Source organism: Rhinatrema bivittatum, chromosome 13 (genome assembly GCF_901001135.1).
Source record: "Rhinatrema bivittatum chromosome 13, aRhiBiv1.1, whole genome shotgun sequence".
Taxonomy (NCBI): Eukaryota; Metazoa; Chordata; class Amphibia; order Gymnophiona; family Rhinatrematidae; genus Rhinatrema; species Rhinatrema bivittatum.
In genome coordinates, this window is record NC_042627.1 from 38,463,916 (window position 1) to 38,488,255 (window position 24,340).

At 45.4% G+C, this 24,340-nt stretch overlaps 1 protein-coding gene across 4 annotated transcripts in view; it reads left to right on the plus strand.

Annotated features, from left to right (window-relative positions):
• The first annotated feature begins 226 nt into the window (after positions 1 to 226).
• The window catches only part of ADAL (adenosine deaminase like), a 60,544-nt gene continuing 36,430 nt past the window's right edge, over positions 227 to 24,340 (plus strand). The window contains exons 1-5 of one of the 4 annotated variants that reach the window (XM_029574852.1): positions 227 to 419; positions 6,173 to 6,303; positions 16,363 to 16,423; positions 19,720 to 19,819; positions 19,925 to 20,006. In XM_029574852.1, coding sequence (XP_029430712.1) covers positions 279 to 419; positions 6,173 to 6,303; positions 16,363 to 16,423; positions 19,720 to 19,819; positions 19,925 to 20,006 — 515 coding nt within the window. In that variant the 5' untranslated portion in view covers positions 227 to 278. Of the gene's footprint in view, positions 539 to 6,172; positions 6,304 to 16,362; positions 16,424 to 19,719; positions 19,820 to 19,924; positions 20,007 to 24,340 lie in introns of all 4 variants that reach the window. The other 3 variants (XM_029574849.1, XM_029574850.1, XM_029574851.1) reach the window with 3 other exon arrangements.

Sequence of the window (24,340 nt, forward strand, 5' to 3'; positions counted from 1 at the left end):
GGCTGACAGGTATGGGAGCAGCGGGACAAATGAATTTTGTGTTCTTTTAATTTTTATACAAGTCTGGCACCTTGTATAAATCCTCTCCAGCTCTCAACGAACACAATCTCTTTGAAAATCAAGAATGCAAAACTGGGCTGACCGAGCCTTCTCCCAGCGGCCTGCCCTCTCCCACACTGGACGAGGGCTACAGAAATGTGCACCAAGCAATACACAAACTGGGCAGGGACGTAAAAGATTGCCAATCCGATTAGAGTTTGCGGTAACCAATCAAAACAATGCTTAGAACAGCCAACCAGGAGCCGTTTTTCATGTACAACGGAGGATGTGGATTGCATGGTGGGGATTCCCTGGCTGCTCTGTCAGTGCACGGCATGGAGGAGAGAGCCCTGTGCTTCTATAAGGACCTGCCCAAAGTGGTGAGACTCTCGGCGTTTGCGGGTGACTGTGCAGAGAGCGATTTCTGAACCCCTTACCAACTGATTGTTTCACAAGGCTTCTGAAATGCACGTGGGAAAGAAAAGCTATCAAGTCGCAGGTTTGACTTTCTATAGACCTAGCTTTATCCTGGGGCCCCCTATTCTGCAAAATCCCTAAACCGAGCACTTGGGCCAATGTCTGGCAATACGAAGCCTAGGGAATATTTTCTTAGCCTGGGCAGGAGAGTATTTAACTGTCAGTTGAAGATTTAACCTATGAAGTATTTTTCTGTGTGCTTCTGATTTTTGCCGATCCGAAACCTATGTGCAGATTTGAAAAGTAGTCAAGTACTATTGTCCGTAGTAATATTTATCGTGTGATTATATTCCACAATTGTATTTATTTATTTTAACTGTGCTAGTTGCTCGCCTGGAATTCCTCTGCATTCCTGAAAACAGCTATATTTGCAAGAGGGCTACCTCTATGGGATTTAATAGGTCCATAATGGCTATGATGTTATCAATGATTTCATACACACTGTATGAATCAGTCAAATATTCCACAATATCCTATAGTGTGATTCCCTTGTAGCATGGATGCTTGGAAGGGGGACTGGCTTAAAGATTTAAAACAGTGAGATTTCTGAATCGATATAGTACTATTTCCTTTAGTGCACAATGTTATCAAATTCTTGCACAAACTAGAGGCCAAACTTAAAATTTGAATAAAAGTATGGCAAAACTTGTTTGCGGTTAACCTTCCTGTGAGTGTATTACTGGGTGCTCATGGTTGATTCTGGTTTATGTATGCCTGTGCTGATGGGAAAGGCCTAGTAATACAAGAGACTTTTCTTGACATACTTGGCTGTTTACATTATTATGGAGATTGCATTTGCTGGAAATCTTTATAGTAAAGTTTGTGCAAACTTGTGAATGTTATTGCAAAAATAACTTAATTACATCTCCCCTAGTTGTAGCTAAATTTTACCAATGGAGTTTTTTTGCACGTTTTTGCATGCGGTATTTAATTGTGTGCACATAGGTAATGTGCACAGGTAATGTATTCCAGTATGTTTTGCTGAGATAGCAAAGTTTATGAGAAGTGAAGCATGAAGCACTGCAGGCATTTTTGTATCATAGGGCGTAATTCACATTAAGGCTGATCTTCCATATTGTGTATATTGAGGGGAGGGAGGGGGGGGGATGTGAATTGGGCCCATAATCTTGCTTTTATACTCTCCTTTTGGCAAAGTATGAAGTATTTTAATTTTTAAGAATGAGTCAACTGTTAATGTTCATTTAGTTACTAATGCTGACACAGGCTGAGAGCATTAGGAAATCAAATATATATTTAATTTAATTCAAGGATTTGCATTCTACTATTCTTAACCATAATGAATAATTTGTGGCAGATTAATGTAATCCATAAAATAATATATTCCATAATTAAAATGGGAAAAAAATTGTAAAATAATGGAACATACAAATCTACTGCAAATTCTTATGCCATAACAGTATCCAATACTAAATCAACTAATTCATAATCCATAATAATGTCTTACATATCTTGTGAATTATAAATCTTTAACAGGACCAAAGAGATTAACAACTACATCATAAGACACACTGACCACTTTGTATAATAGGTATATGTACCAAAATTTAGACATAAATAAAAACACAGTAGAGTGGCCAATCATATAATAGACATATTCACTGAAAAATTAAGCATAGCTAACCCAGCCGAGGTCAGTTTAAGATAACGTTTTGAAATGGGCACCATATTTTTACTAAAAAAAACGGGGAGCCAAGATGATGGCATAAGCTGACGTGTTCTCCTGTATTTCTTAACTTGTTTTCTCTTGATATGCCTCTGAAAAGGGAAAGGTAAGAGTGTATCCCTCCGGGAATTCACTCCCTCCTGATCAGCGAACCATCACGGAGTTTGCATCGCCCGCTCTACTTTTGCGGGCTTCAAGCCCCGTTGGCGCGGCAGAGAGAGGAGCTTTGCTTTCACCTGGGGAAATATCGCTTAGCCCGCCAGACACTTTTACACAACTGCTGTTTGGTCCTACGTGAAGATGCTGTGGTAGCTGCGGTGCACGGTGATCTCATTGGTAGCGCCGGCACAGAGGGAGCTACTGGTGTTCCTCTTGCTTCTGAGACTGTGTCTGCCTCCCTGTGGGTGAGTGTTACCGAGGCGCTTAGCGGAGAAGATGTTCCTGCTTTAGATCCACACTCCCTGTGGAACCTTCAGCATCGTCGTTAACCCAAGCAGCGGGTGAGTTTTCTCCCCCTCGGACTTTTATGGTACCATCTAAACGGCTGTTGTGACTCTCGATGCCTTATGGGACCTGACAGGCAGTTTGTCCTAGTCAGAGACTGTGTCCCAGAGGTTAAACTGTGTAGCTCAAGATCACCAATGTATTTTATCTGAATATGCTGGGATGCTTCAAAGTTTGGGGAAGGAAATGCAAGAAGTCCAGGCAGTGAATGTGGTGATAATACAAAAGTGAGGTTTCTTGAATAGCAGAATGGAGAGAATAGTCTTAGATAGTTGAATCTCAGGCTAACTAATTTTCCTAAAGTTAAGCATAGCCAGTATGGGACCAGGGCCACCTCAGATTACCTTGAAGAAACATATGGAGAAAGGTTTTTGAAGTTTTCTCAACATCAAATTCCTGATTTTAATAGAGGTTATTTCTTCCCCTATAAACTTTTCATTGGCTCATTGGTTTGTCTCAACCTACTCTGGATATTGGGATCTTATCTGTTTTTCTGGAGACATCAAATTATTGAAATTGAGTGATCTACCTTAATTGTTTTGTTTTGTTTTTCTACATGTACATGATTTTGAGTCTTGTAATGAGGCATTATTTTCAAACTATTAATGTTACTTTTTTAGGTGCATTGGTTAGAATCTATCCTGACTTGACTCAGGAAAGGAGGAAGGCTTTTCTTAATATGAGACAGAGCTCCAGGCTTTGGAGCCTCATTTCTTTAACAATATCCATTCAAATGTTTGGTTAAATTGAATGCAGATAGTTTTTGGGTGTGGTTGGTTTTTTTTTTTTTTTTTTTTATTCCAGAGCAGCTCAGAGGGTTCCTGGATGCCAGATCTGGGAATGTTCCTTCAGGCATCTAGGACATCGAGGGGTTTAGTCTGAATTGTTATTTTGGAGTTGGTTGCTTATGTTATTGCCTTTTCTGAAAGTCAAGTATATGATGGTATTTGTATTTTGTTGTATCTCCTCAGTTTTGACTGCTCCTCCACATTTATTGTTTGGACAAACTGAGTGAGAGAGTTATTTCCTGTTGCTTCTTTTCTTTGTTCTGATTGTTTCTCTTAACTCTCATATTGTTTCTGTATAAAGATGTTCTTTGTATTTATTTGGAAAAATTAATGTATAGAATATTACAATTCTAAAAAGAAGCATATTTGAATGGACTATGCAGTCCAGTGATGAAACATGACCCAAAGGGTGTGAGAGAAACAAAGCAGTATTCCACCACAGGTGTGTGTTTTATTTATTTTTAAAACAAAGATTTAGAATGAATTTAATATTAATGGTAACATACATTTTATTGTATTTTATTGTATTGTATTGTATTTTATTGTAAGGTATGTCTTTTTGCGGATGACACTAAGATCTGCAAGAGTGGACTCGCCGGAAGGAGTGGAGAGAATGAGACGGGATTTAAGGAAGATGGAAGAGTGGTCGAAGACATGGCAGCTGACATTCAATGCCAAGAAGTGCAAAGTCATGCATATGGGGAATGGAAATCCGAATGAACTGTATTCGATGGGGGGAGAAAGGCTGATGTGCACGGAGCAGGAGAGAGACCTTGGGGTGATGGTGTCTAATGATCTGAAGTCGGCGAAACAATGTGACAAGGCGATAGCTAAAGCCAGAAGAATGCTGGGCTGCATAGAGAGAGGAATATCGAGTAAGAAAAGGGAAGTGATTATCCCCTTGTACAGGTCCTTGGTGAGACCTCACCTGGAGTATTGTGTTCAGTTCTGGAGACCGTATCTCCGAAGAGACAGAGACAAGATGGAGGCGGTCCAGAGAAGGGTGACCAAAAAGGTGGAAGGTCTTCATCAAATGACTTATGAGGAGAGATTGAAGAATCTAAATATGTACACCCTGGAGGAAAGGAGGAGCAGAGGTGATATGATACAGACTTTCAGATACTTGAAAGGTTTTAATGATCCAAAGACAACGACAAACCTTTTCCATAGGAAAAAAATCAGCAGAACCCAGGGGTCACGATTTGAAGCTCCAGGGAGGAAGATTCAGAACCAATGTCAGGAAGTATTTCTTCATGGAGAGGGTGGTGGATGCCTGGAATGCCCTTCCAGAGGAAGTGGTGAAGACCAGAACTGTGAAGGACTTCAAAGGGGCGTGGGATAAACACTGTGGATCCATAAAATCAAGAGGCCGTCAATAAAGAGTGGGTGGCTAGCCAGAATGACTGCTACTGCCTGGAGACAATACCCTTATTCAATAAACATACACATGGTTACTGTGACTCCAACATCGCTCTAAGCTACAACAGCAAGAGGAAATGTGGAAAAAAGGATTTGCACTCACAAAGTGGGGAGTAGCTGGCTTGTTACGGCGGTTACTACCCCAAACCAAATAAGCCTGATACTTCACTTTCAATGCATATCCAGCATAGCTCTCTGCTTCAACGGCAGGGGAGAAGAAAAACTGATACTTCACGCATATCCAGCATAGCTCCCTGCTTCAACGGCAGGGGAGAAGAAAACCTGATACTTCACGCATATCCAGCATAGCTCTCTGCTTCAACGGCAGGGGAGAAGAAAAACTGATACTTCACGCATATCCAGCATAGCTCTCTGCTTCAACGGCAGGGGAGAAGAAAAACTGATACTTCACGCATATCCAGCATAGCTCTCTGCTTCAACGGCAGGGGAGAAGAAAAACTGATACTTCACGCATATCCAGCATAGCTCTCTGCTTCAACGGCAGGGGAGAAGAAAAAAGGATTCGCACTCACAAAGCGGGGCGTAGCTGGCTTGTTACGGCGGTTACTACCCCAAACCAAATAAGCCTGATACTTCACTTTCAATGCATATCCTGCTTCAACGGCAGGGGAGAAGAAAAACTGATACTTCACGCATATCCAGCATAGCTCTCTGCTTCAACGGCAGGGGAGAAGAAAAACTGATACTACAAGCATATCCAGCATAGCTCCCTGCTTCAACAGCAGGGGAGAAGAAAAACAACCAATAAGGGCTGAACAACACAGTCTGGGTAAAACAAATAAGCATGGGTGTAGCTTGCTTATTGCGGCGGTTACTTCCCCTACTACCCATAACTAATCAAGCTTGATATTTCACTTGGTTGCAGCTCCATCACTGCTCTCTACATTAATGGTGGGGGTGGAAGGGAAATAGAACCAAAGAGCTAAGAGAAACAGATAAGTATGAGAAAAAAATGTGAAGCTTGCTGGGCAGACTGGATGGACCGTTTGGTCTTCTTCTGCCGTCATTTCTATGTTTCTATGTTTCTATATTGCAAGCCTCAGATCAGTAAAAAAGGCAAAACATTGAAAACTCTTGTGACAGCAAATATTTTATTTATTTATTTATAAACTTTTCTATACCGTCATTTAGTAATGTACCATCACAACGGTTTACATTTAGGCACGAAATTTGATATTCACCGGTATTTAATGGTATTCCGTTGTAAAACCCATTTATTTTGGATATGTTTCTCATTTAGGAACTCCATGCCCACCTCAATGGATCCATCAGTTCTGTTACGATGAAAAAACTAATGGCCCAGAAGCCAGACCTTGAGATCCCTAATGGAATGACCATGATTGACAAGGGACAGAAAAGGACATTGGAAGAGTGAGTGTCTGCAGTATGTGAAACTGTTTGTATGATCCTTTTCTTATTTAAGAGCTTTGCAGACCATAGAGGATATCAGAATGCATCAGAACTAAGGAGGTGTTAGGAGTGCACATTCAGACCATCGTGAGAAACTGCTGTTGCAAATGTCACAGAAGACTGGTAAACAAACTAGCCAGTATAGGACTAGGGCCAAAACTGTTTGGAGAACTGATTATGCAACAGAACTCAGAGAATTCTGGACAATGGAGTCCACTGTGGTGAAGCTAAAGTGACCAGTGGTGTACCCCACGGCTCAGTATTTAGGCTGGCTCTGTTCATTATCTTTATTAGCAACATTGCTGAGGTCAGAATGTCAGTCTGTAGATGACACTGGGAGGGGTGTAAAAAGAAGAATGGTCAATATTTGGAAAATGGGTTTTAGTGCAAAGAAGTGTAAAATGATGCATTTGGGATATAAAACTCAATTGGTCATTTATCAGTTTAGGAGGTCCAGAACTGGAAACTGCCAAACAGTGTAATAAAGCAGCAGGGAAAACTAACAGTGTGCTCAGCTGTGTAAGGAAAGGTATGGGAAAGGAGCTGAGATTGCTTTTGTATTGTATAGGTCACAAGCACTGGAGAGACATTTATAAGATGAAGCAGGTCTGAAAAGGGCCTGGAACACAAATCCTACTTGGAGACACTAGCAAAACTGGAAATGTGCTTGCTGGTGGAAGAAAGAAGGGAAAAGGTGATATGAAAGAAACATTCAGATATTTAATAGGCCTCAGTAAAATACATGTAGCGTGGTTGCCATGTTTGTCCAGTGCAATAAAATACAAGAATGCGGCGTTTTCCATGAAAAATGAACTACTGGGGGCTATGATACAAAGTTTAAGGAAGGAAGGCTCACAGGAAATACGAGGAAATGCTTCTTCCCTGAGAGGAAGATAGGAGCCTGAGTAACCCACACGATGACAGAAGGTAAGTATACTTGGGACAGATACAGAGAGCTCTGCTGAGTGAAAGAAATTGGGGAGCTTGAGTATTAAAGAGTAATTATGGAAACCTGTATGCTCAGTCACCTGGAAAAGTAGAGCTGGTGTGGCTATGGCACCTTCAAGAAAAGCTGGCAAGATCATCCAAAATGAAACCGTGATAAAGCTGTAGAACATTCTCAGATAGAACTGGTCGGAAGCACCCAGATTCCTAATGGGGCTAAGGACGAAAGGAGCAATATCTTAAGAACATAAGAAATTGCCATGCTGGGACAGACCAAGGGTCCATCAAGCCCAGCATCCTGTTTCCAACAGAGGCCAAAACCAGGCCACAAGAACCTGGCAATTACCCAAACACTAAGAAGAACCCATGCTACTGATGCAATTAATAGCAGTGGCTATTCCCTAAGTATAATTGATTAATAGCCATTAATGGACTTCTCCTCCAAGAACTTATCCAAACCTTTTTTGAACCCAGCTACACTAACTGCACTAACTACCTTCTCTGGCAACAAATTCCAGAGCTTTATTGTGCGTTGAGTGAAAAAGAATTTTCTCCGATTAGTCTTAAATGTGTTACTTGCTAACTTCATGGAATGCCCCCTAGTCCTTCTATTATAACCGAGTCACATCTACTCGTTCAAGACCTCTCATGATCTTAAAGACCTCTATCATATCCCCCTTCAGCCGTCTCTTCTCCAAGCTGAACAGCCCTAACCTCTTCAGCCTTTCCTCATAGGGGAGCTGTTCCATCCCCTTTATCATTTTGGTTGCCCTTCTCTGTACCTTCTCCATCGCAACTATATCTTTTTTGAGATGCGGCGACCAGAATTGTACACAGTATTCAAGGTGCGGTCTCACCATGGAGCGATACAGAGGCATTATGACATTTTCCGTTCTATTAACCATTCCCTTCCTAATAATTCCTAACATTCTATTTGCTTTTTTGACTGCTGCAGCACACTGAGCCGATGATTTTAAAGTATTATCCACTATGATGCCTAGATCTTTTTCCTGGGTGGTAGCTCCTAATATGGAACCTAACATCGTGTAACTACAGCAAGGGTTATTTTTCCCTATGTGCAACACCTTGCACTTGTCCACATTAAATTTCATCTGCCATTTGGATGCCCAATCTTCCAGTATTGCAAGGTCCTCCTGTAATGTATCACAGTCTGCCTGTGATTTAACTACTCTGAATAATTTTGTATCATCTGCAAATTTGATAACCTCACTCTTCGTATTCCTTTCCAGATCATTTATATATATATTGAAAAGCACCGGTCCCAATACAGATCCCTGAGGTACTCCACTGCTTACCCTTTTCCACTGAGAATATTGACCATTTAATCCTACTCTCTGTTTCCTGTCTTTTAACCAGTTTGTAATGCAGGTAGTCAAGCTTGTACACCTACACCTAGTAGATATCCTTAGCGCAGTGGGGGGAGGTAGGGATAAAGGATGGTGATGGCCACAGGTAAAATAGTTTGGGCAATCAAAATTGTATGGCTGACCAGAAGGAGAGATCCTTAGCTAGGGATAGGGTAGATGGGGCAATTGGGCAGTCTAATGGTCCTTATTTGCCAAAATTTTCTATGTGAGCAGTCTTTTTCTTTTTTCTTTTAATTCCTGGCATTTAGAGGCGGGCGACTGTGGCATTAATACCACCATCTTGCAGTCGGTGCCCACAGTGTTAGAAATAGATTCCTTATTAATAATCTTGTCAGATTTCCTTTGCCAGTAAGAAATGTTAGCCATATATTTCTAAAGCTGTCCTTCTGAGGAAGGGGAAGGAGAAACAGATTTTTCTGAGTGTAGAAGATGAGAAAATCCCATCTGGTCTGGTAGAAAATAGCCTTGGTGTTCAATGTAGCAGTACTGTGCATCAGAGGATGACAAATCCTGTTCTTTTTTTATTTTAGGGGTGGGGGGGGTTTGGCAGTTTCTTCCTGCTCTATTGGACTTCCAGCAAAATCAGAACTGGCCTTGAATGGGTTATGGTGTCATAAGCTTTCATTTTTAACTCCATAGGGTTCTCCCCCACCCCCCATGCAACAGTCCTTGGCCTGTGGCCACAAAGCCTGGCTAGTGTAGTCTGGCCATTAGGTGTCACTATCGAGCAATGGCCGCCATCCTCTTTCCTCAGGAGCCAGCATCCTCAGGCCTAGACCTAGTCAGAGATAAAACCTGGCTCTTCTGTATGGCAGTGCTCAGGACTTGGAACTGGGCCGGCGCAAAACCTTTTCTTATGCTAGCTCTTAATTTCCTGAAAAGCACTCCCTCATGGTCAAGAATGATTGTCTTGCATTTTTGTCCTTCCTGTGGGTCCGAAGATGACCGATGAGACCGATCTGGGATTGACAGACTGTTAAGTCAGTCTGGAAAGAGATTCTGTAGTGATTAAACTCATTGTAGTGGAACGAAAAGCTTCAGGAGTTGGCATCATCAGACACTAGAAATGGTATTGTCAGTTTCCTAGCGTGTAGCAGATGGACTCAAAACAAGTGGGTATAGTGTGCTCGTGCTAGCAGTTGGAGACTGATCTGGTGTCAGCACGGGTACATATACCCCCACAGGAAGTGTAGCAAATCAGTAATTTCCGTCTCCAAAGCAGTTTGGAGCTACCTCATGCTCGCTGAGCGTGTTTCCAAATTCTAACGACTAAATTCATAGAAGAAACCTACTGAAGACGAGCCCCGCACTCCTGTGGTGATACCAGGTGGTCACTCACCCAGTTGAGTTTCCCGAGCTGACTTCCGTGGTCCCTCGGAGGTAAGAGCCTCGGTCCGGTGGCCGGTTCGCGGCAGGGACCTAGCCCCCGAGTGAGAAGGGCTCGGGCGCGGCTTGGCCCCCGAGCGAGACGAGTTCGGGCGCGGCCTAGAGGCAGCCTCGGTCCCAGCGTGGACTTGGCCCCCGAGCGAGACGAGTTCGGGCGCGGCCTAGAGGCAGCGGGTGCACTTCCTTATGCGCGGCGGTGAAGGTACTCACCCTCTCCCCCCGCAGCCGGAGACCGCCCGGGTCGCAGCTGGGAAGCGCCGAAGACAAGGTAAGGCGTACATCTTTACTGGGTCTCCGAGGAAGTGTGGACTAACTGGGCCTGCCTACGAGGCAGCTCGCCAAGGAGGTCGCCATTTTGCCTGCCTATTCACCTTCGCCAACTAAGCGCACGTTGCTAAGCGCACACGATAGGCGCACGTTGTTAGCGCACGCGATAGGCGCACATTGACTAAGCGCACATTTATAAGGCGCACGTTCTAGGCGCATGCTGTTAAGCGCACTTGTTAGGCGCACGTCATTGGGCGACACCGAATTTCAGGCGAATGGAGCATAAGAGAGCCCATGCGTCCGCAGAGCCGGCACTTCCAGAATCAGGCATGAAAGCTCTAAGCCTCTGCTCAGCATGCAACCTTAGAGCCACACAGAGCGAGGAAGCAGACTCACTGTGTGCCCAATGTGAGGAGGCCATGGGAGTTCCAGGACAGGACCGGTTCCAGCCCAGCGGTTCCTCAGGGAGCACACCGGACTTAGTAGGCCGCGGCGAGCAGCCAGGAAACCCGAGAGACCTGGTGCCCCTACAGCCAGATCCGGCTTCGCTTTCCTGGGTGGAATTATTCAAGGGGATTCACGCCTTTGTCCAGATGCAGTCTGCTCCTCGCATGGGTCTTTCTGTCCCGGTTGATCCGGCCCCTTGACCCTCGAGACCTAGGCGCGGCCACTCGCCACCCAACAGCCTCGATTATGGGGATTCGGATTGCTCCGAGGAAAATGAGGAGCCCCCCGAGGAGGGTGAACTTCCCTCGGAGATAGAACCACATCGGACCATGAGGTGCTTCTTTCGGAAAGAGGATCTTTCTGGCCTGGTCTCACAATGCCTATCGGAACTGGCCATTCCGGGCCAGGACACCCCAGGGGACCCTAAAATGAACCCCCTGTTAGAGGGCCTGCGCCAAACGGCTCACCATTTTCCCCTCCTACAAGCAGCACAGCAGCTAATCGATCTGGAATGGAAGGCACCGGAGGCCTCATTCAAAGGGGGTCGGGCTTTGGCAGGCATGTACCCTCTGGATCCGGCGTCCAAGGAGCTGCTGGCGTGCCCCAAGGTAGACGCCATAGTTAATGCAATAGTGAAGCACACCACCATTCCAATTGAGGGGGGAGCGGCCCTCAAGGATACGCATGACCGACGCATGGACACCATTCTGAAACAAGCTTTTGAGGTAGCAGCCATGTCCCTACGAATCGCGACCTGCTGCACCGTGGTGACGCGTTCCTGTTTATCACAAGCGAGAAACAACACCCAGGGAGAAGACATGGAATCAGCTCTCGCATTTCTCACTGACGCAGCTTCCGACCTCGTCCGTACGGCAGCCAAGGGAGTGTCCTCCTCAGTGGTAGCCAGGAGACAGCTTTGGCTACGTAATTGGGCGGCCGACTTGTCCTCCAAGACACGACTCGCAAGAATGCCCTTTAAGGGTTCCCTACTGTTCGGCAACGATCTCGAGAACTGGGCTACTAAATGGGGTGCCTCTCCATTACCCCGTCTACCAGAAGACAGGTCGAGGAGGAGCCAGCGTTCGTTTTCTAGACCATCCAGAGGTAGAAATTCTCAGCGCTTCAAACCTTACAGGACTCGCTATCGAGCACCTCGTTTCCAGGCAAGGAACCAGCCCTTTCGGACTAAGCACAACAAGAAGAGAACCGGCTCGGGTTCTGGCCCCGGCCACACCCCACAATGACAATCAGCCGACCCATCCGGGGGTAGCAGCCATAGGGGGCAGGCTAACCCTCTTCTACCGCAGGTGGGTCGAGATCACTTCGGACCAGTGGGTCCTCGCCATCATCCAAGAAGGATATTACCTGGAGTTCCTTCGGCTTCCGCCGAACAAGTTTGTGGAATCTCCTTGTTCACCGCTCAAGAACGCGGCACTAGAAGTGACCTTTCAGAGGCTTCTGGCCCTAAAAGCCATAATCCCAGTACCTGCAGGAGAGAGAAATTCTGGGCATTATTCCATTTATTTCATAGTACCCAAGAAGGAGGGCACTTTCAGGCCCGTCCTGGACCTCAAGTCAGTCAACCGACACCTACGGGTCCCCAGCTTTCGCATGGAAACTCTACGGTCTGTCAAGAATTCAGTACAGCCAGGGGAGTTTCTCACCTCCCTAGATCTGTCGGAAGCCTATTTACATATCCCAATCCATCGGGATCACCAGCGCTATTTACGCTTCAAAGTCCTGAATCAGCACTTCCAGTTCCGAGCTCTACCCTTTGGGTTAGCCACCGCGCCGCGGATCTTTACCAAAGTCATAGTAGTAGTGGCGGCGGCACTCAGGAAGGAAGGAATTCTCGTCCATCCCTACCTGGACGATTGGCTGATCAGGGCAAAGTCACCGGAGGAGAGCCACCGGGCAACCAACAGAGTTATATCTCTTCTGGAAAGCCTCGGATGGGTAGTCAACATAAACAAGAGCTCCCTACAGCCGTCCCAGTCGCTGGAATACCTAGGGGTCCAATTCGACACCCAAGAAGACAAGGTCAGCCTGACCTCCAAGAGAGAGTCAAAACTCCAGAGTCATCTGCAGGTTCTGCTGAGCGCCAGCCGGCCCACAGCGTGGGGATTACCTACAGGTCCTCGGCCTCATGGCATCCACTCTGGAGGTGGTGCCATGGGCGCGGGCTCATATGAGACCATTGCAACGCGCCCTTCTATCTCGATGGAGCCCACGATCACAGAACTACACCATACACCTACCTCTACCGGCCAGAGTGCGGTATCAGCTACGGTGGTGGTTGCAGCCCGGCCACATGAGCCGGGGGTCAAGAATGTCCTCCCCAACCTGGATCCTGCTCACCACAGATGCCAGCCTGAACAGATGGGGAGCACACCGCGAGGAGCTCACCGCCCAAGGGCGGTGGACCAGGGAAGAGTCAAGGTGGAACATCAACCGACTAGAGGCACGGGCAGTCAGGCTAGCGTGCCTGCGATTTGCCCACAGACTTCGCAACAGAGCGGTCAGAGTGATGTCAGACAACGCCACCACGGTGGCATACATCAACCGACACGGCGGAACCAGAAGCCAACAAGTGTCCCTAGAGATAACTCCCCTGATGATTTGGGCAGAAGCAAATCTCCAGGACATCTCCGCCATCCACATCGCCGGGAAGGACAACACCACGGCAGACTTCCTCAGCAGAGAAAGCCTAAACCCGGGGGAATGGCAGCTGTCACCCACAGCTTTTCAGATAATTGTGGGGGACGCCAGCCATGGACCTATTAGCGGACAGGTCCAATGCTCAAGTTCCCAGATATTTCAGCCGCCGGCGGGATCCTCGAGCCCAGGGGATCGATGCCCTGGTACAGCCGTGGCCTCAGGGGATCCTGCTATATGCCTTTCCTCCATGGCCCCTGCTGGGCGCCATTGTACACAAGATTCAGCGGCACCGAGGCCTGGTTCTTCTAGTGGTCCCGGACTGGCCAAGAAGACCCTGGTACGCAGACATGAGAAGACTACTGGCAGGGAACCCTCTACCTCTGCCTCCATATAGGGACCTGCTACGGCAAGGCCCCATCCTCCACGAGGATCCAGCTCAATTCTCTCTTACGGTCTGGCCATTGAGAGGGCTAGACTGAAGAAAAGAGGATACTCGGAGCCGGTAATAGATACACTTCTCTGAGCACGCAAGTTCTCCACATCACTGACATATATCAGGATCTGGAGAGTTTTTGAAGCCTGGTGCGACTCTCACAGCACCAATTGACGTGCCGCTAAGATTCCTATCATTTTGGACTTCCTACAAGATGGACATCAGAAGGGTCTGTCCCTCATCTACATCAAGGTTCAGGTAGCAGCGCTGTCTTGCTACGGCCCCAGGAGTGACGGCAACACCATTGCCAAACACCCAGACGTTTCACGTTTCCTGAAAGGAGTCAAACACATTCGCCCGCCACTGAAGTGGCCACTGCCCTTGTTGAACCTCAACCTAGTATTGGAATTTTTAGCGGGATCAGCCTTCAGGCCCCTTCGAGGCCTGTCTCTCCGTTTGTTAACCTTGAAGATGGTGTTCTTGCTGGCTGTGTGTTCAGCACGCTGCTTCTCAGAGCTACAAGCACTATCCTGCCGTGATCCCTTTCTCAGAATCACTCCAGAGGCTATCCATCTTCGTACAGTTCCATCCTTTTTACCCAAAGTGGTCTCACACTTTCACCTCAACCAAACCATATCCTTGCCTACCACGGAAGGTTTGAAGAAGTCAGAAGAAGGTCGAATGCTACGCCATCTCGACATCGGCAGACTGCTGTCCAGATACCTGGAAATGTCAGAAGCAGAACGAAAGACGGACCACCTGTTCGTCCTGCACAGCGGGAAGAAGCAAGGGGAAGCGGCCTCACGGCCAACCATCGCCTGCTGGATTAAGAACATAAGAACATAAGAAATTGCCATGCTGGGTCAGACCAAGGGTCCATCAAGCCCAGCATCCTGTTTCCAACAGAGGCCAAACCAGGCCACAAGAACCTGGCAATTACCCAAACACCTAGAAGATCCCATGCTACTGATGCAATTAATAGCAGTGACTATTCCCTAAGTAAACTTGATTTATAGCAGTTAATGGACTTCTCTTCCAAGAACTTATCCAAACCTTTTTTGAACCCAGCTACACTAACTGCACTAACCACATCCTCTGGCAACAAATTCCAGAGATTTATTGTGCGTTGAGTGAAAAAGAATTTTCTCCGATTAGTCTTAAATGTGCTACTTGCTAACTTCATGGAATGCCCCCTAGTCCTTCTATTATTCGAAAGTGTAAATAACCGAGTCACATCTACTCGTTCAAGACTCGTTCAAGACTCGTTCAAGACCTCTCATGATCTTAAAGAAGTTATCAAGGCAGCCTACGTAGAGGCAGGAAAACCACCGCCTCTACAGGTCAAGGCTTATTCTACCAGAGCGCAATCGGCCTCTTGGGCAGAAACTAAGCTGCTGTCGCCTGCAGAGATATGTAAAGCGGCGACGTGGTCCTCCCTCCATACCTTCTCCAGATTCTACCATCTGGACGTCCAGGCCAGGGAGGACACAGCATTTGCAAGGGCAATCCTACACGGTCCTTGGGCAGCCTCCCGCCCAGTCCGGGAGTAGCTTTTGTACATCCCACTTGTTTTGAGTCCATCTGCTACACGCTAGGAAATGTTGAGATTACTTACCTGATAATCTCCTTTTCCTTAGTGTATGCAGATGGACTCAGCATCCCGCCCGGCTGCCGGTATACATGGGGATTTGCCGACTCACGGTAAGCCACGTTTTCTTATATAGGGCATCCACCCTGCCGGGTGTTGACGCCTTCCGGCTGAGTACACTGGCAGTCTCCAGCTACCATCAATTGGTCAGGATAATCCTGTTCCTTTAATCGATCGGTCAGTCACACATATATCCATAAAAGCTTTTGCAAGGAAGATTACTGATTTGCTACACTTCCTGTGGGGGTATATGTACCCATGCTGAAGTCAGATCTGTCTCCAACTGCTAGCACGAGCACACTATACCCACTTGTTTTGAGTCCATCTGCATACACTAAGGAAAAGGAGATTATCAGGTAAGTAATCTCAACAATGATGTCCATTTCTGAATGAATTGTCCAACATTTCCTAACATATTTGACTATGCTGCAAGTGATTTCTAATCACTGTGCTTGCTTGAAGGCCACCAAACAGCTATGCAGAAGCATCCCCAAATGTGTCAGCCTGGAAAATGTAATTTTTACCACTGAAGAGCTTGCTTAACTGTTCACTGTTAAGGTGTAAAACGTGTCTCCTAGCTCCTCGTCTTTCCTTTCCTTCTGGTCTTTGCTTGCTTAATTCAAGTTGTCTCTTATTTAGCATTTTATTGGGTTTAGATGACCCTACTTGCTGGTTTTGTTGTGCGCTAAAGTTTTGTGACCTATAAATGTACAAGTTTCAAATGATAGAATAATAAAGCAAAAAGATTTGTATCTGATTAAATCCCAAAGAGACTAGAAATGATGACTTAATTTGCAATCTTTGCGCTTTGTTCACGGTCTTGTCCTTTACCTCAATTTTTCTTACAGATGCTTTCAGATGTTTCAGATTATTCATCAGATTACCACGAGTCCTGAAGATATATTCTTGGTAAATTGTACCTCTTAAAAAATTTAGTTTTCTACTTATTTTAAAATAACTGCATCATAGGGAAAGGAAAGAAAAAAAGTTACTATTGTCTTTAAATCCTCATAAATCATACTTGTCATGTCTGATAATTAAGAACATAAGAAATTACCATACTGGGTCAGACCAAGGGTCCATCAAGCCCTGCTTCCTGTTTCCAACAGTGGCCAATCCAAGCTACAAGTATCTGGCAAATACCCAAACACTTAGATCCCATGCTACTGATGCCAGTAATAGCAGTGGCTATTCCCTAAGGCAGCTTGATTAATAGCAGTTAATGGATTTCTCCTCCAAGAACTTATCCAAACCTTTTTTTAAACTCAGCTACACTAACCGCACTAAACACATCCTCTAGCAACAAATTCCAGAGCTCATTTGTGCGTTGAGTGAAAAATAATTTTCTCTGATTAGTTTTAAATGCTAACTTCATGGAGTATCCCCTAGTCCTTCTATTATCTGAAAGAGTAAATAAATGGTTCGCATTTATCCGTTCTAGACCTCTCATGATTATAAACACCTCTATCATATCCCCCCTTAGCTGTCTCTTCTCCTCTTCAGCCTTTCCTCATATGTGAGCTGTTCCATCTCCTTTATCATTTTGGCCACCCTTCTCTGTACCTTCTCCATCACAACTATATTTTTTTTTGAGATGTAGCGAACAGAATTGTACACAGTATTCAAGGTGCGGTCTCACCATGGAGCGCTACAGAGGTATTATGACATTTTCCGTTTTATTCACCATTCCCTTCCTAATAATTCCTTATATTCTGTTTTCTTTTTTGATTGCGGCAGCACACTGAGCCGACAATTTCAATGTATTATCCACTATGACGCCTAGTTCTTTTTCCTGGGTGGTAGCACCTAATATGGAACCTAACATTGTGTAACTGTAGCATGGGTTATTTTTCCCTATATGCATCACCTTACACTTGTCCACATTAAACTGCATCTGCCATTTGGATGCCTAATCTTCCAGTCTCACAAGGTCCTCCTGCAATTTATCACAATCCGCTTGTGATTTAACTACTCTGAATAATTTTGTATCATGTGCAAATTTGATTACCTCACTCATTGTATTCCTTTCCAGATCATTTATAAATATATTGAAAAGCACCGGTCCAAGTACAGATCCCTGAGGCATTCCACTGTTTACCCTTTTCCACTGAGAAAACGGAGCATTTAATCCTGCTCTCTGTTTCCTGTCTTTTAACCTGTTTGCAATCCACCAAAGGACATCACCTCCTATCCCATGACTTTTTAGTTTTCTTAGAAGCCTCTCATGAGGGACTTTGTCAAACGCCTTCTGAAAATCCAAATACACTATGGGGTAGATCTTAAAAAAAATACGCGAGCACGAACAAAAGTAAGCCAGATTTTAAAACCCACCCCCCAGCCCTACCTAAATCCCCACCCCCTACCTTTGTTGTACAAGATACGCCTGCTTCAAGCAGGCGTAACTTGTGCGCGCCGCCTTGTCAGCCCCCGGCACAGGCCGCAGTGCCGGGGGACTTGGGACCGCCCTCCCGGCCCGCCCCAGAACACGCCCCCGGTCTTTGGACGCGCCCCCTCCCGCCCCTTTTACGAAGCCCCGGGACTTACGCGCGTCCCAGGGCTTTACGCGCACCGGCGACCTATGCAAAATAGGTGCGCCGGCGCGCAAGTGCCCCGCGCGTGTAAATCCGGAAGGATTTACGCGCGCAGGGCTTTTAAAATCTACCCCTATATCTTCTGGTTCACCTTTATCCACATGTTTATTAACCCCTTCATAAAAAATGAAGCAGATTTGTGAGGCAAGACTTCCCTTGGGTAAATCCATGCTGACTGTTCCATTATACCAATTATTTCTGTATGCTCTGTGATTTTGATATTTAGAATAGTTTCCACTATTTTTCCCGGCACTGAAGGTCAGGCCCACTGGTCTATAGTTTCCCAGATCACCCTGGAGCACTTTTTAAATATTGGGGTTATATTGGCCACCCTCCAGTTTAAGTACAATGGATGATTTTAATGATAGGTTACAAATTTTAGCTGATAGATCTGAAATTTCATTTTTGAATTAGATGGGTGAAATTTATTTGAATCAAAGTACATCTTACAAAACTAAGAGCTGTTTTAGTGAATGCTGTCATGAGTCACATTTTTTTTTCTTTTTAATAAACACTCAAAGGACTTAATATGGTTTAGTATAGCCCTTCTCAAACTGTGGGTCATAACTCCAGCTGGGGTCACAAGTGCTTCAAATGGCAGTGCTTTTCAGGCACCAGCATTAATAATGGAAATCAGCACTCGCAGGCCCTGCAGTGACTCCACCCTGGCATCGTTTTTTGCAATAAACAGAAGTACGTCACAAAGAGGGATCAGAGCCGCTTCGGGGCCTGCGACCTTGCACTGAATCAGAAGCTCCACGCTAACGTTCATTACTAATGCCACTGCTGTGTGCAGATCACCGGCCGGCTCGGAGCCAGGTATGAGGTGAGGGAGCAGAAGACCGAGTCTGCACACGCCAGTGGAGATGATCACCGCTCCTCTTCTCGCCGAAGAGGGAAAAGGCGTGCTCTCCCTTTTCACCAGTTGTCATTTACCAGTGGTTGGGGCCCAAATGAAAATGTTGCTGCTGTCCCTGGCTAGGGGAATGTTTGGAGGAGGGGCTATTTGATGGGAACGATCAAATGCAGGAGGGATTTGAGGGTTGGATCAGCTGACAGGCGTCAGAGGGGTGGGGGTGGAGAGAGGATTGGCTGTGGAGTGTGAGAGAGAGGGAATGATAGATTATAAGAGGAGCTGGGGAGTAAGAGAGGATCAGTTGGGAGATGTGAGGGAAGGGTTGGAGGGGAGGAAGTGAAGCTGGGATGCGAGAGGGGAATTGGGTGAGGAGCTGGGGGATCAGCTGGAAGGGAGGGAGGTTAAGAGAGGGCTCTTCTGGAAGGGGTGGAGATTGAGAGAGAGGATGAGCTGGCATGCGAGGAGGGTGAGAGTGGAGTGATTGTTGGAGAGGGATTAGTCCCTGCTAATTTTTGTTTTGGCCGTCTGGGGTCATGTGAAGTTTTGAAGTGTTAAAATGAGGTCACATTGGGAAGCCCTGGCTTAGTAGGAGCCCGTATGCTTTGCAGGTTTGTCTTACACCCCTACGACAGCTCCTGCTTTGCTTTATGATTTTCGGCTCAATTACCAAAGGTCAACACAAAAACGGATCCTCTAATAACTGTTAAGAGACACAGTCATAGTAGCACACATTTCACTTTCTCTTTTTTATTAACAAGGTGCTGTTTTGTCAGGTAACCAAAGATGTTATTAAGGAGTTTGCTGCTGATGGGGTTAAGTATTTGGAATTAAGGAGTACCCCTAGGGAAGAGAAAACAGGTACAACACATAATGGCTTTTAATGAATGCATTGTATTAAAGAGGTGCTCTAACCCACGGCTGTCAGTGCATCTCACGATCTGTATTTACTGCTGTGCTTTGCAGGCATGACTAAAAGGATGTACGTGGAAGCTGTGCTTGAAGGTATAGCCAAATGCAAAGAAGAAGGCTTGGATATAGATGTAAGGTACAAATATATCGAGCATGCGCAGTTCACGTGACTTTTTTATTTCTGTGGTACTGACGGGGCACATCCATGTCTATGGAAGCCTGGGATGGGTGCAAGGGCGGTCTGACCCAGTTCAGTAGGTTTCTTGTGGCTGTACCGACCAAAAAGCCTCCTCTTGGCAGCAACACGCAGGAAGACAAAATACAGCCGCCCTCCAGCTACTCACAGTGTAGGGTCTCTAGCTCGTTCAGGACCTCAGCTGCTCCTTTAGTTTGCAGGCCAGGATTTTCAAGTTCTCTCCGGTTATGCCCATGGCTGTGGCAGGGAGAATCCTGCTTCCTGGTGTAACGTTCCTATCCACGATTTTTTTGCTATGCAAACACGAGCAGTGCAAACCCTGGCCTGGATTATCCGCATGCAGTTTTCCCCCAGCTGCAGATAAGATGTGGAATGTGTTAGTAGATGTTATGAGAGAATTTATTTATTTATTTATTTATTTATGGTTTTTTATATACCGGCAATCATGAGCACATATCTTGCTGGTTTACATGGAACGGGAGTGCATTAAATACAACAACTAGAACTGTGGTGATCGAAGGAGCAGTTACAAATAACAAGGGTAGCAGAACTTGGATAAGAAGGAAGAGATAGGAAAGAATAAACGGTTGAACGGTATACAAATAAATTAAATGCTATGTAAAAATGGCATGATTAATGGCTGAATATTTGAAGTCCTTGGTTTGTATCTATAACGTGATATTAGATTGTGTCTGGGAAAGCTTGCTTGAATAACCAAGTCTTAAGTCCTTTCCTAAAAGTTAAGAGGCAGGGTTCCAGTCTGAGATCTGTGGGAATGGAATTCCACAGAGAAGGGCCAGCAGTGGAGGTGGCACGATCTCTTAGAGTGATGTGTTTGGTCATTTTCGCAGGGGGAACTTTGAGGGCGCCTCGGTAGACATTTCTGGTAGGTCTTGTCGAGTTGTATGCTTGGAGGGGGATTTGTAGATCGAGGGAGATGCGTTGATGAATAGTTTTGAAGATGACACAAATGGCTTTGTACATGATACGGAAGTGTACGGGTAGCCAATGTAACTCTTTCAGAATGGGGGATATGTGGTCTCTCTTTCTTGCGCCTGTTAGTAATCGAGCTGCTGAATTTTGAACCATTTGTAGTGGTTTGGAGTAGGAAGAGGGCAGACCTAGCAATAGGGAATTGCAGTAGTCTAATTTTGCAAAAATGATTGCTTGGATGATCGTTCTGAAGTCTTGGGCATGGAAAAGAGGTCTTATCCTCTTCAGAACCTGGAGTTTATAGAAGCAGTCTTTGGTTGTTTTGTTGATATGGGCCTTGAAGTTTAGCCGGTTGTCTATTATCACTCCTAAGTCTCGAACTTGTGTGGTAGGTAGGTTGGTGGGAAGAGTAGTGTTGGAGATGTTGGTTTCCGGAGAAATGAGAAGGATTTCTGTCTTAGAAGAGTTTAAGATGAGGTGTAGGTTGTTTAGTAGTTGTTTGATTTTCAGGTGGCATGATTCCCAGTAGTCAAGAGTTTCAGAGTATGTATCTTTGATGGGGATGATGATTTGGATATCGTCTGCATAAAGGAGGTACTTTAGATTGAGGTTGGTGAGGAGTTGGCAGAGAGGAAGAAGATAGATATTAAATAGGGTCGGAGATAATGAAGAACCTTGAGGGACTCCTATGACAGAGTCAAATCTAGAGGATTCCTTGTTTTGGATTTTAACTTTGTAACCTCTGTTATTGAGAAACGTTTTGAACCAGGATAGGATGGTGCCGCTGATTCCTATAGACGAGAGTTGGTTTAGGAGGATGGCGTGGTTGACCGTGTCGAACGCTGCTGAGAGGTCTAACAGGGTCAATAGGAATGAGTTTCCTTTGTCAAGGCCCATTAAGATATAATCTGTCAACGAGGAGAGGAGGGATTCTGTGCCTCGATTTTTTCTGAAGCCGTGTTGTGGGGTGAAGAGAAGATTGTTGTCTTCGATGAAATCTGAGAGTTGAGAGTTCACTAGTTTTTCCATGATCTTGGCGATGAATGGGAGGTTAGCTATGGGGCGGAAGTTGTTGGGTTCCTTCGGGTCAAGGTTAGGTTTCTTTAAGAGCGGTGAGATTGAGGCCATTTTGAGGTCATCAGGGCAGATTCCTTGGGCTAGAGAGCAGTTGATGATATTTGTCAAAGATGAGGCTATTGTGTCTGGAATAGATAGAAGTAATTTGGAGGGGATGTGGTTTGCAGGATGAGATGAAGGTTTCATTTTTCTCAGGATGGCTTGTGTCTCAGTGGAGGCTACAGGTTCAAAGGTGTTTAAGCTGGCATTTTTGTGTGCAGGTTGTTGATATGTCTGGAGGGCTGCTGTGTCGGGAGGCAGTTGTGTTAGGAGATTGGAAATTTTATTTTGGAAAAACTGAGCGAGTTCTTCGGCTTTGGACTGAGCCATGTTGCCGGGGATTTCTCGCGGTATGGTTAGAGTGAGGCTGGAGACATAGGTGAAGAGGGCTTTAGCGTCAAAGACCAGGTTGTGAATCTTGGATGCGTAAAAATCTTTTTTTGATTTTGTCAAAATAGTGAGGAAGTTAAGACCAGCTTCGACATGCAGGGCCCAAAACGGCTGTAATCCATAATAATCCTGATTTCCCCCCCCCCCCCCTTTCTTCAGTGATTCTGAACAGAATGGACGTGCCTGCTGCTCTGGCTGCTTATGGTTCTCTTCTCGTTCACCTTTCTACCTGCCTGACTTTTTCTGATCTCTCCTTCCTATACAATAGACTGTGAAATGGAAATAAGAAACCAGATTTGTGTGTAAATCGTGTTGTATGGGTATCACCTTATTAAAACCTTAATAAAGGATCTCTACCCTGTCACAGTGCTGCACAAACTAAACACAGACCTACAGTGAATGCCGGAGGGCTGCCCCTGGGAGGAGGTGCCAGGCCTGCCATCTGGGGAGGGACTTTGAAAGAGGAGTGGAAAAAGAAGTCAAAAGATAAAAAGCGGAAACATGGCCTTAACAGAAATGGCACTGCCTTTTAGAAAAGATTATTATACATTAGGTTTTTCATCCAAAATTAACTTTTGAGATGGCTTTTCAAAAAAATTATGTAACAGCTGAAGTTATGAAGTTAGTTGTGTGACCTGGGTATAAGATAGAATGATTCTTTTGTTGGGATTATGCAGAGATTATAGATTCTATAGCTTGAAATTTTTCTGACTGTTCTATTTAATTATCTAGTACCAGAGCATGAGTTCCCCAGCAACGTTTCACTGATTTAACAATTTGTCTATTGCATCCTTTATTTTTATTTAAGTATCACTGAAAACAAAAGCCCCTAAAAATCCTGAAACAGGCACACTAAAATTTCTAGTAGCAGTAGACCTCTCTGGTCCGTGCATTTTACTGTCTGTTCATGACCCCTCAGGCCCCCTGGCTTTGTCACTGACCCTCATCTTCTTTGACCAGGGTAATAAATGCCAGCACATGCCTCTCTCTGTCCATGAGATTCACTTGATGTATAAAATAAGCAGGAGAACACTTTTTCTGGATACAAAGTGAAGCAATAAACGTTGGTACAAATAAATAGTGCAGCCTACCCAGCGCATCCTAGCTGCAACGTTCATATGGTAACTCTGGGTGGAAACGCAGAAAATTAATGTAATGCCAGTATTATCTCTGTTGCCCATCTTTTACATTGCCCATCTTTACCTATCCTTTGAGCCCTTCAGCTGCTTCTTGTGAGTTCCGCCCAACGTCTTCCTTCAGAAATCAGAGAGGAGGCTGCTAAGGACCAAGAGATGGTAGACTCTCTTTTTTTTTTTTTTTAATTTAGTTTTTAAAGGTTTCATTACAGCAGTAAATGTAGTCCCAGGAGTGAGTCACACAGCAGCCGCCACTTTTTCTGTAACCGCCCTTTTGTGGGTGCTGTGGCCTTTTCCTGTGCCAGGAAAGACCTATTGTGGCATATAAAAATATACAACCTAGTCAGCAGCACAAACACTAACATCATCCCCCTCTAATATGCTACACTTCTTGTTCTATCTTATGTAACTGAGTATCAGAAGCTTTCAATAAACAGAATATCCAGAATTATATTTCTTGCAACACCCTGCTCCTGCTTCCCCTCCCTGCCCCGCAGTCTCTCCATTTTCTCCTTATTTCTTTATAAGTGTTATTCAAGCTCCTGGCACTCATCTTTAGAGCTCTTACCCCATATCTCAGTCCTTATTTTCACATTTGTCCCAGGCCTGCCGCCATCTTGCCGCTGCTGGCCCAACAGCAGCAGCAGCTTCAGCACTTAAGCCTTCCAGTCCTGGCTTGCTCAGAGGCCCTGTGGTGGC